We start from the raw sequence: 12,685 nt of genomic DNA on the forward strand, positions 1-12,685 counted from the left end.
ATATATCCCTACAGGATGGGGGTGTTACCCTGCCTTTTTATTTAGTGCCATCTTCAAAACAATGACATTCCCATCAGCCTTATCTGTACTTCATGTTAAGTGCTAATTAGCAAATGTTGCTGACGTAAGTACAGTATGTAGCTCAAAGCTCTTGAGAATTTCATTTCACAGAGAAAAGCCTGGTGGATTTTGCCTTTGGTTTTATCCTAAGCTAAAGTTTATTAGCAGCTTCTAACAACACAGAAAGGTCAAAATTTAATAAAAAAATTTATTATTTAGCTTAATTTCAATGGCCTTTTGATGACTATATTTTTACATGTAACAGGCTATACATGATCTAATATTTCTTGGCGAGAATGGTGGAAAAAGTAAAGTCCTTTCATACATTACAATATTATTGTAGCCAGGTTTAGAAGTGAAAACATATTGTTGAAGGATAATTTAATCAAATAGTGGCCTTTAAAAAAACACATATGGGGACGCCCTGTTGCCGACCATGAACCGCAACGTCTGTATTTCCGGTCCGACAGGAGACATTTTGTTGCATGTCGTTCCCCATCTCTCTCTCTCTCCCCTTTTTTCATGTCATGACAGTCTAATGTCTAATGACAGCTAATAATAACGGCATAAAATCAACAGAGGAAAAATGTGTTTGTCCTCATAGCATTACCACTACAATAAAGACCTCATTAAAGCCCTTTTTTTTTTTTTTTTTTTAACTTTTGCAAAATGCAACCCCATTTGTCTTTTGTCATTACTGAGAAAAATAACAATTATTGTGACCCATTTGGGGTCTAGCTTCCCAACAGTTCTAGTCAAAATGTCATGAATCAGTTCTTCCTGAGGGCAAACTGAGATGGTTGGTGCATGTGTGAGCATGTGCATGAGTGTGTCGTCCCTCCTGGCACCGACATCCCTCTAATGGGGAGCAAGGGGCTGGGGAGGGGATAGACGAGGTGGATGGGGAGCTGGGTTGCCAGAGCTCAGGTTAATGCACTAATTGGGAGCAAAGGGAGATGGGTTGCCAGATTGTGATGGCCACCAAGTGGGTCCGTTTAAGGGGGACATCTGTTCCTGCTGGAGAACAGCCGACCTCACAGCTCCCTAGTTTCCTCTCTGACACTCATCTTCTTTATATAGCATGGGTCCCCCCCCCCCATCACCAACTCAAGAGTCTAGTGTTACATCGGACTCATGGAGACAAGCCTGTTTCCCCGTCTGGACTAAAAGCCAGGATCTGGTTGGAAAAACTTAAAAGCTTTAGAGGAGTTTGCTTGAGCACAGTTTCTTTTAGATTGGAAAGGGGTTGTCTTGCCAAACGGCAATTATAAGCAATGTGTTTATCACTTCACATGGCCTAATATGCCACTTTTTTAATATAATTTATTAATCCCGCAAGGGAATTAAGCCAGGAAGTATATCAGCCTCAGTTTCATCAGTAAACCTATCCAGCAGCTGTTGCACTGACAATTAAAAAGCATTCAGGGAGACCTTAATGTTATTTTAACCGTAGACAATGGATCCAGATCTGTATCGAAATACACACAAAGACAACCATGCAACATTTCTCATTCATATAAGCACAGTTGTTCTTCAGAAGATCTTCTAAAATCTTACAATGTCAAAGGAACCCCGTGTAATTCTTAAACACTAGAGCAATGGTTTGTGTTGTTTTGATGAGTGTGTCCCCATTTTGTTTGTGTCTTACGAATGTACACCAGCATGAGGACGCATTTGTAAGTGAATGAGCATGCAGGTGACAAAGGATACATTGCTGCTGTTGGTTTCGCTGATTTACAGCTGGTGGCAATAACCAGCCAAGAAACATGGCAATGCGGCGGCAAAACATAGAGAAGAAGAGTGCTGGCTAACAAAGGGAAAAAAAAGTACACAATGAACATTACCTGCAGGTCTGTAACAGGACACAAACTCTGGTCGCTTACGTTAAAGTCGCTGACCACCCTTGCCTGTCAAGGATACACTTCCTCTTAATTGGCACTGAATTGTTCAATATAGATGTAATTATAAGGGATACTGTAAAAAACAATGTTCATGTTGACTGTTCATGTTTAAAAAGTGGTATATATCAGACTAAACTAAGGAAGTTAATGAGCATACTGAGCTCATCTTTGCCTACAATGGATGTACATAAATAAAATAATAGTATGCATTATGATGAATACAAAAAATACTTGTGTGTTGTGTAAAGGGAAGTGGTTCCCTTTTATTTCTTCATTCCCCCCCTTTGATGTGTCTTGCCCTGTGTGTCTGACTGCATCAGGATACGCCATGCTGCAGGCTATCATGGAGAAGGCGGGACAAAACAACTGGCAGGTCAGCGCCATCTGCGTCGAAAACTTCAACGATGCCAGTTACCGACGGCTCTTGGAGGATCTGGACCGGAGACAGGAGAAGAAGTTTGTCATAGACCTTGAGGCTGAGAGACTGCAGAACATGCTGGAACAGGTGATGCCACCATGACACCGTTTAGTTGGTATTAGTGAATCTTTACTTTTCATCCATTATCATTATCTTTGTCTTATTTCTTCAAATTTTTTCTTCTCTCCTGCTGTTTATTTGCTTCAGCTTGCAAAAGTTGAAATGCACACTAGCTACTGAAATGTATTAGGCACTATTCATGTAGTGCTGTTTAGATCAACTTGTGGAGATTCAAAAGTGTCGGTAAATACAACATTTGTTGTGAGACAGCTGTTTTTATTCACATTTCTCTGCCAGAAAGGCAGCAGGCTGATCCCCAGAGCAATTCACACCACATTGCAGCAAAATACCTGTAGACAACGAGTCCAGCCAATCAACCATGTTAGCTAAACTTATTTGGATGAGAAAACGAAGGTGAACGGTAAAATTAGTTATTACAATAACTGGATACTGGCCTCCAAAATGGCGCCCATTCATTCCAATACAATGTGTTCCCCCAGGGCATACAGCAAAAAAAAAGTTTTCTCTCTTCCTGGTTTGCTTGTTCTGCTCATTAGTGTCTCTGTCTGAGCCCACCGGCACACCCCATAGACTTTACGTTGATGAGAGATGATGTCAGGCAGTTAATAAGCCCTTTTCTAGCCCTTGTGGAAGTTTTCATGGTTTATAAATAATGCAAAGAGTAATACTTATACTTTTAATGGTTGTCTATGGGTGGAATGCTCTTTGGGCCACAGGGGACCTTTATTGTTGTTGTACCTCAGTGGGACACATGGGCAACAAGGCTGACAGCAAGCCATTTCCATATCTCTTAATACGTCAATGCAGTTAAGAGTCAAATGTCCTGCTTCAACTTTAACCTAATATACTTAAAGTGGTTTACATAATTATCTCCTATCGCCTCCAATATCACAGTATTTCCCAGATCTCAGCAATTCACTTCGTGAGTACAACAATATCTTAACTGATACAAATGTTGAACAAAACTATGAAATAGGACTTGAGTTTTAATAAAGCAGAATGATCCTCTAACAATGTTTTTCAATAGTTTCCATGAACATAATATGATGCAGAGGCAACTGTTTAATAAGGGATGATGGAGAAAATAATTGTTCTTTATAGATGAGAATTAGAAAGGCAGATGTAGTGAGCCATTTTGTGGGAATCTTAAAATCTAAAGCTAAAGTTCCATAAGATCAGCAAAATCTATTTAATTACTAAACTTGAAAACTCTGAAATGCAATGAGAACAGAATTGAATACTGTACACACTTGCTCACTGTTTGGTTCACTTGGCTTTTTGGGCATGTTTGTACTAATTAGAAAATGTTGAACTTGAAAACAGTCTGGTAGGATCTCCGGTGGTGTTAGTTGGCATAAGCACACTCAGAATATTATGTGTGCCTTTCTCCTCGTCTTCATCTTCATCTTCTCATCTATCCACCTGTCCCTCCAACTGGTGTCTCTGTAATTGTTCAATTATTCAGGAAATCTCCACTCTGACATCTGTCATAGTTCTAACAATTTATTTTGCAGATGTGTGTGAGAGAGTCTCTTTTGCCCCACGCAGCAGCAGACTTCCTGCTCCATCCTTGTTTGATGCCAGAGCACAGAACATCTCACACGTAGATGTCATATTTCAACTTGTGGGAAGATGCATTGTTTTGTGCAGTCATGGTCTGAGTTGCTGACAAAGACATGAACATGTGTTTTAGCCAGTATTCATTTCAACTGTCTGTCTGACTGTTTGTATTTGCATCTTGCTAAAGTCTCCTGATCCAGGACAAGGATTTGAATACATAATTCGGCCTCATTAGCTGCTAATTATCAGCACGGTCAGTAGCCTACATATCAGGGCTTATAGTCAACCAGATGTTACTTTGAATGTCAGAGAAATCTCTGAATGCAAACCTGTTTCATTTACAGATGGTAATGTAATTTGCTGGCAGGTAATTTGCAAGTTGTACAAACTAACTTGTATAACGACTTTGAGTATTAAGAAAAGCGCTATAGGAATTTGATATATTAAACCAGCTCCAAAGTGATTGGCTTAAAGTTCAATTTAAAGTCCAGGAGGTGTCAAAGGACTAAATGTCACCAAAAGGTACTGTAAAGCCTCTTTCAGACATGCACCTTTTTATGTAGATACAGTATGTCAGCAATGTTTCATGTTGGTTTCATGTCTGAATAAGTCACATTTACTTCACTTTAAGTCACAAGGTCGGACCTGCAACGTGTCCAGCATCACATAAGTCTGAATTAAATGTCATCGTTAACATTAAAGCTGCAGCAAGTTGAATATGCATGTCTTGTTCAGCCTTTAAAGAGCACTGTAATACATTTATCACTTAAGTATCAGTTTTATGCAAACAAAAGCTGCTTGATACCGTAAAAGAGTATTACAAGGATTCCGCCCTCCTCACAGTGCAGGGTAAGGGAGGCAAAAGAAAACAAAAGTGGAAAACCCCCCGGCACAACCACAATGTCAATCAGACCAGCACTCCATGTCAACTGCATGGATGAAATTATAAATATCCCACAAAACACTTAGCATACAGCATGTGAGCAAGTACGATTTAAACGTGATTCCCAACTTATCATCTCATCATTCTATGCCTGTGCACTGTGGGACATTATAAACTAGGGTGTTTAATTTTCATCAGATGAATGATGAAATTGATGAGAAAATGTAGTCTGTAATTCACTGAAGTGAGTCATTAATCAAGGATTTGTTGGGAAAAAAGGTTTCAACAGAAAATGCTCATCTTCCTTCATATCATCATTTTCCAACTCACCGCTATTCTCCAGCAGTGACAATGTTCCCTCTCTCACCAGATGCCAAATATCTTAAGCAGCACTGTGGTGTTTTCTGCAACGGTCCTGTTGTGTCTGAATGAAGAGTTATAAACATTTACTGCTTAATATTCCATGTCTGAAAGGGGTTTAAGGAGTTGGATTTTGAGGACTTTATTATTCCCTTCTTGCTTATAAAAGAAATATTTTTAATTTTTTAGTTGAAGGTGCTGAAGCAATGTCACGTATTTTTTAGGCTACAACATTTTTGTGAGATACAGCAAAAATCTCCTCACTATCCGCTAGCTGCCTGTCCCCTGAACACACCGTAAAAAACGCGGTCTCTGTAGACAGCCCAGGCTCCACAAATGGCAACAAAAACAAACTGTGCCAACCTGCACCACCAAACATAACTAACAGTGTTCCATCGTTCCAGCCAATAACCGACAAGAAGGATTTGGTAGTGGGGGTTTGGTGGTTAGTGCGCGGAAGCACGGAAGGGAGGAGGAGGGAGGGGCGAGCTAGCCTCAGTTTTTTTTTTTACAATACTTTGAACGTCAACAAGAAGTCATCCAACATCGCTTAGAGCACCTTTAAATTTCAAGACACTATAACCATGCACCATAATTAAAAAAGCATTGGGTTCTTGTTACTAATCCACAGATTATTCGCTGTGAATAGTTTTGACTTTCAACTATCGAAATAGTCCCAATGAGGGGACCCTTGAATATGAACAAACTGACCTTTTTCCAACCTCTCAGTAGTGTTGATTGGATGCTAATCTCTCCTCCAGCTCCATGTTGTGATCCCGATTTATGCAGTGGGCTATAATGGATGTGTGTTCATATTTGAATCTTGCATATTGCAGCCGTGAGTGTTCACCAACAGCAGAGTTTCACAACCTGCTGCTCAGGTCTTGACAGCAGTAAGGCTGTTGGGGAATTGATATCAATCCAAGTTTTTCTGAGCTATTCAAAGCATTTTCTTTCACCTTAAATCATAATTCATGCCCTTATTAACTGGATGTCCAGTGGGATTTCACAGCAGATGTCAGCTTTCAAAATCAGTTTTTATCACCGAGATGCAGCTCTGTGGTTGTAGGCCTACTTGTGTGTGTGTGTGTGTGTGTGTGTGTGTGTGTGTGTGTGTGTGTGTGTGTGTGTGTGTGTGTGTGTGTGTGTGTGTGTGTGTGTGTGTGTGTGTGTGTGTGTAAGTGTAAGAGTGTTGAGAAGCATTGTCATGTCTCTGAAAGCGTGAAGTGTTTACTTCCTCCGTTAGATACTGACATGACTGCCTGTTCATTTGTTTAGACGTCCGATCTTCTATGGATTAAAACCCAACGGTCCCTTTGTGTCAAAACACACACACACACACACACACACACACACACACACACACACACACACACACACACCTGTCACTTGCATCATTAAATGTAATTAACGTAAGCTCTGCTGTAATCCAGTCATATTAACGTTGAGCTCTGCTCCGCCTCCTCGCAGATCGTCAGTGTCGGGAAACATGTCAAAGGCTACCATTACATCATGGCCAACCTGGTGAGGGAAAATTCCTCCTTGTTTGTTTGCTTCTTTCTTTCTTCTCATCATATCTTCTCCACCACCTCCCTGTACTTTCAGTCTATTTTTTGAAACAGTGTTGTGGTGTGGATGTGCAGACTGTATCTCTAAAGGGCTGGCTATAGGAACAGATGTATACTACAGATAACATACAGGAATTAGCAGAATTGACTGATACCGACCGAAGTGTCTGACCAACCAACCAGAAAAACGTATTTAACCACTACTGAATACATATTAAAAAGGAAAAAAATACACAACATTAAAAGCATTTTTTACTACTGTTGTTTGGCTTTAAAAAAAATTAAGATAATAAAAGCAATGAAAAAATACTGAATTTAAAGCATTTAAATGTTTAACTTTGAAAACAATCTGTCTGAAATTATGTTGATGTTGATTCCCGAATGTCATTTCAACAACTTCTCTTTCCTGTATAACAAGAACACACACAGAACATGATATACGTGAAATAGTCAGCAGTGGTTACAGTTTACAGTTATACGGAATCCTTTTTTGCTAGACTGAAAAAAAACTTCAGCAACTACAACGGTACATTTTACTGTAAACTTCACTTGAAATTCATACTTAATCTTATTTAAAGTGTCAAACCAGAACAGAAGTTATCTCAGGACACTTTACAGATAGAGTAGGTTTAGACCACACTCTCAAAATAAAATGAGTTCTAGAAACAATTATGAACAATACCACAAGTAACATATCAAAGTTGAGATCATAAAAAACTAGATACAAATATGTCAAATGCCATCTAAAAAACTGAAATTCTACTTCTTTGTCAAGATGGTGCGTAAATAGTGATTGGAACCCCACATTTCATGCCAGCACAAAAAAATCCTCTAAAAGAGCACTTTGCTTTAATCCCAGACTGCCACACCACATTTCAGGGCTATCCGAGGGAAGCTGAGCATTCCAATTCCAATGATGTGTTTATAGACGTGTATAAGAAGTGTGTATCTTTTACATTTACAATACATTTAGAAGAAGATCCTCTCTTTAATGTACTGTTCCCACACTGCAGCTCAGCAGGGAAACACAAAAATCAAGTTTTGCACAAAAATACTTGTGAAGATGGTTGCTAAAGCCTCATATTACCTTCTGCTCGATGTGTTTTTACACAAAATGAAGACTGTGGATTGTCCCCCCCCATCTTTATTGGAATCCCGTTAAGAAGGGATTTTATATCAGGGCCGGACAGCAGGAACGATTACAGCAACCAGGAATTCTTCCAGTGTCCATATGGGCATGTGGGTATTGTATTAAAGGAGACTTAAAAATGTGCACCTATCCTTTAAGAACTGTTGAGAAAAATTGGGTTATAGGATCAGGGACTTGAATTCATAACCATGGAAACTATTGAGGTCTGACACAGACTGCTGTCATGTTCAGCTCCCTCTGACAGCCTCAAAGGAACATGATATGCAGTATGATGGTCCCGGATCATTGCTAAAGAACATTTAGACCTATTTTCATCCACTCTTTTTCCCATTCTATATACAGTAGTTTAGTGGTAGTTCAGTGCTGGCCAGCTGTGAGTATCTTTGCCAATAATGTAATGAAATCTAATCATCAATACCTACATCTGCCAAAAGAGTATTCTTTGATTATGTTGTTGACTTGTTTCTTTGTGCTGTCACTGGATTCAGTCTACTCTTTCCCTTTGTTGCCCCTTAAGGGTTTTAAGGACATCAATCTGGAGCGCTTCATGCACGGTGGAGCCAACGTGACAGGTTTTCAGCTGGTCGACTTTAGCAACCCCATGGTCATCAAACTGATGCAGCGCTGGAATAAGCTGGATCAGAGGGAGTACCCAGGCTCAGACGCACCACCCAAGGTATAGTGTCAAAATAAGATGGAATCAGAACAGCTATGCAACACAAGGTTTATATTATTGTTGTTTGGTTCTGTAGGTGTGAGCAGAGGACCTGTCAGAAAACTCCTTGGTGTAGGATTCAGAGAAAACAAACAATTTTACAAAGGATTGCGTGATTTTAGTGGCTTGCAAACCAACGGCTACCTGGAGGATGGGAAATGTACCCAAAACTGACGGCATGTGTTGTGTAGTGGGCAGTCATGTAAATTACATGCTATGTGTAGTCAATGGGCTAAAACATGCAATGCCACGGTCCTTTAATGATTCCTCTGGGGTGACTGGAGTTGTTGCAGCAGCAGAAAAATAGCGGATGCAGCAAAGTAAGATAATACAAGAAAGCACAGTGCCAGATAAGATGAAAAGGGTATGGATACTGCATATAGCAGCATGTTTGCAAGGTGTGCAGACAGCAGCAGCAGCATGCTGATACAGAAGTGCATGAAAAACTGGCTTGATGCAAAAACCCAATAAATAAACTAGGATAAAATGAGCATGTACACACAAGGAACAGGCATCGTCATCAGCAGCAGCTCCACTTTGTCCAACGCTGTCATCTGCAGAGATGTGACAGACTGACCCACTTTACATTCTTTTCAGGCACACAGATTGCAAATGGCACTGGGGCAAGAAGGCATCACGCCACGGTGGTCAGCAAACCTCTTCCCCTCCCAGCAAATCTGTGTCCAACAAAGATTTCTATTTTAAAAACCAGATGCAGTGGAGTGGAAACGGTGTGAGTCAAGCAGTGTGTAGTATGTGTTTCTGATGGATTGGGTGTTTCAAATTAAAAGTTAACACCACGGGGCGATATCGCATGTAGTTATGTGTGTATGTATTATCTGTGTGTGTGTGTGTGTGTGTGTGTGTGTGTGTGTGTGTTTATCCCCACTCCATTTCTTGATTTATTGCTCTCTCTCCTGGAAATCCACTCAGACTAAATTACTCTGCTCCCCATTAAGTTTGTCCACAGCCTGAGTCACAGTCGGCCCTTCCTTCTTCTAATATATGAACGCTACCGGAGAGTTTGGGCCTTCCTCTGGCATGTTGACTCACTTTGCAAAGACACATGTAATGAATAGTGTTTGAAAGTTCAAGGAATCAGCAGGTAGTGAACTAACGAGAGATCCCTGTGCTGTGTGACAGCAAGCTTGGGAGATACTCAAACACCATTTCCACCTGGTATTAATGTGTGAACTGTAGCTTCATATGTTGCTGTGACAGTGACATCTGATCAAGTTCTTTGCATTTACGCCTGATATTAATAAGCTTTTTTAAGAAAAGGTTTTTTTGTGTTCAGTCAAGTTTTAAGTCATGGAAATAATTAATCAACTCCCTCATGTCCCTCTTTCCATGTCCCTTATAGCAGTGAATTTATCCCACACCTCGGCTGTTTGTGTGTTACTTTGGGCAGCTTGTCAGAGAGTAGCAGGGGGGTCGAGTGCAGCAGTCTCCTTAGAGAGCCATAAAGAAAAGGATTCACCCCCAGCCGCAGGCGAAAGTAATGAACTCCTGCTAGCCAGGATAATTAATGCCAGACTGCTACCCAGCTAGACAAAACACTTGCCTTTTCCCTCTCTTTTCCCCCGGCTCATGCTCCATCTTCCTGCCTTTTCGTCATTCACTCAATTAGTTTTCTGCCGTGCTGGAGGTGACTTTTAGGGAAATGTATGGCTCATGACGGGGATAGGGATTCTGGTAGATGCAAATAATCAGACACAACACAGAGTCTTCAGGTCAAAGGATGGATGGATTAGGGGAAAATAGTAAGCAGAGTAGAACTGCTGCCTCTCTGCAACAGCCAGGCCGTGAGGATGAACTGCTTGGCCCTGCAGAAACTCAGCATGCTCTCAGAGGCAGCCATACACAGATCGCTTTGAGGAGATCAGACCAGCAAATATTGCAGAACATTTAGCCTGTCCAGCTAAATTAGCATTTAACTGGCCTCATACCTTTTCCTAGTGTGTGTCCCCCAGTGCTGTATATACCCAAAACAGACAGAGCAGCCGGTTAGCCTCCAGGTTACAGACTGTTATTTACAACTGGATTTTTATTTCAATTAAATAAAGCTGATAGGCCAGAGTTGGACCTAATGGTTTTATGTAGTGTAAGGTTTTTTTCTTTCTTGAGAAACCTGCACAATAACCCAACTGTGTCCACACACGCTAACATCTGTATCTCTGATCATCTCCTGTCTCCCAGTATACCTCAGCGCTGACATACGACGGGGTGATGGTGATGGCCGAGGCCTTCAGGAACCTGCGCAGGCAAAAGGTAGACATTTCCAGACGGGGGAACGCTGGCGACTGTCTCGCCAACCCCGCCGCCCCATGGAACCAAGGCATCGACATGGAGCGCACTCTCAAACAGGTGAGAGAGAGACTTGCTGTCACTACCCAATGTGAGTCAAGTGCAGATGTGAGTTGCGCATGCGTCACTTTGCGACAATGACGCGGCGTTCTAGATTAAAGGCTGAAGTAGCCTACGAGAACCTGCTAATGAGAGACTTCTGTAATAGATAGATAGATAGATAGATAGATAGATTTTTATTGATCCCAAAAAATGGGAAATAACTAAAATATCAGACACACAGCACACATACATTAAATAATAGGAAACAATATACATGAAATAATACAATATACATGAAGTAATAATTGAATACTACACGAGCAATATTTAAAATATATACAATTTGGAAATAAAATGTACAACTGTTTAAATATATATAGATCAACTTAATGTGCAAGTTGGGGAACAAAAATGTACAACTGTTTCACAAGTAATGATAGGATGTAGATAAACCTATTAATGTCAATACAATAAAAATGGACCTACATGATGAAGTTTGTTCACTGCTGGCTACAAGTTAGCAATCAAACACAACAAAGGCTCTCACTTAAATGGCATTTTAAGCTAACGTTAGCAATAAAACAATCATAGATAGCTGAAACGTTTTTGAAATGATTTCCATCTTCTGTTATTGTTTGTAATGAGAAAAGTTTATTATTTCATGGATTTCACAAATTTCAGTATGCAGGATGGTAGGGGGAAGACTCATGAATATTCATTAGGGAACTCATCCCTGAAAGGCTAGTACATGTTGCCTGCTCTGGTTGGGTTGGTTATGGTTAGGGTAAGAATGTCAGGGCGAGCCATTCAGGGATGAGTCTTCCCCTACAATCCTGCAAAAAAGAAAAATTCGCACCTTGCTTGCAGCCAGATCTGGATCCCTTGGCGTTATGCCGTAAACCCTTTAAATCTGAGCATGTGCAACTCACATCTGCACTCGACTCACATCGGGTAGTGACACTTGTTTCAGACAGCTAAAGGATAAGACATCACACATTGATTTCATTGTATCTTCTGATTTGAGGAGACTCAACTTCTTTCCTTTTTTCCTTTGCAAAACCTGTGTTATACTACTACTAGTACTAGTACCAAAACAAACATGGGGGTGAACAATGTTTCAAATAGCTACAGCATTTAACTCGTCTTAAAACGACATGTCATTTTTAACTCTCTGATTGAGAGAAACTTAACAGTAAATAAACGACATAAAGCATACTTAGGGATCGTAGCGAAAGCAGCACATTAGCCTAGCACGCAGCAGCTACAGTACTCTAGTCGACACACACAATCACTGTAGTTCTTGCGTAAAACAGAAGAATATAGACTTAAAATGATTTTAAATATCTAGACCGCAAGCATGTCAGACACGTTTTTTACTCTTGTGTCTCACACAACTAGATGCGCGCCCATACAACGGCTCCGTGTAGGCTTGCGCCTAATCTGTATCTCAAGGGCGTAACCGCGACCTGAAGCATTTATTTACGCTTCGAGTCTATTTTCTTGTCAATATGCCACAATAAGTTTGGCTGCTCCTTTTCTTGCTGAACACTTTGAAATTCTCCGACCAGACAGAACCAGTAGACACAACCGTTTCATTTTCGTGTGAACGCTGTCTTGACACGAGCACAATGCTGACGTGA

At 40.6% G+C, this 12,685-nt stretch overlaps 1 protein-coding gene across 5 annotated transcripts in view; it reads left to right on the forward strand.

Annotated features, from left to right (window-relative positions):
* Window positions 1–12,685, forward strand: part of gria4b (glutamate receptor, ionotropic, AMPA 4b) — a 123,830-nt gene that overhangs the window by 71,393 nt on the left and 39,752 nt on the right. For all 5 annotated transcript variants that reach the window (XM_028594487.1, XM_028594488.1, XM_028594483.1 and 2 more), the window contains exons 4-7: window positions 2,282–2,466; window positions 6,734–6,787; window positions 8,499–8,657; window positions 10,896–11,063. In XM_028594487.1, coding sequence (XP_028450288.1) covers window positions 2,282–2,466; window positions 6,734–6,787; window positions 8,499–8,657; window positions 10,896–11,063 — 566 coding nt within the window. The remainder of the gene's footprint in view (window positions 1–2,281; window positions 2,467–6,733; window positions 6,788–8,498; window positions 8,658–10,895; window positions 11,064–12,685) is intronic.

This window comes from Perca flavescens, chromosome 13 (assembly GCF_004354835.1).
Source record: "Perca flavescens isolate YP-PL-M2 chromosome 13, PFLA_1.0, whole genome shotgun sequence".
NCBI lineage: Eukaryota > Metazoa > Chordata > Actinopteri > Perciformes > Percidae > Perca > Perca flavescens.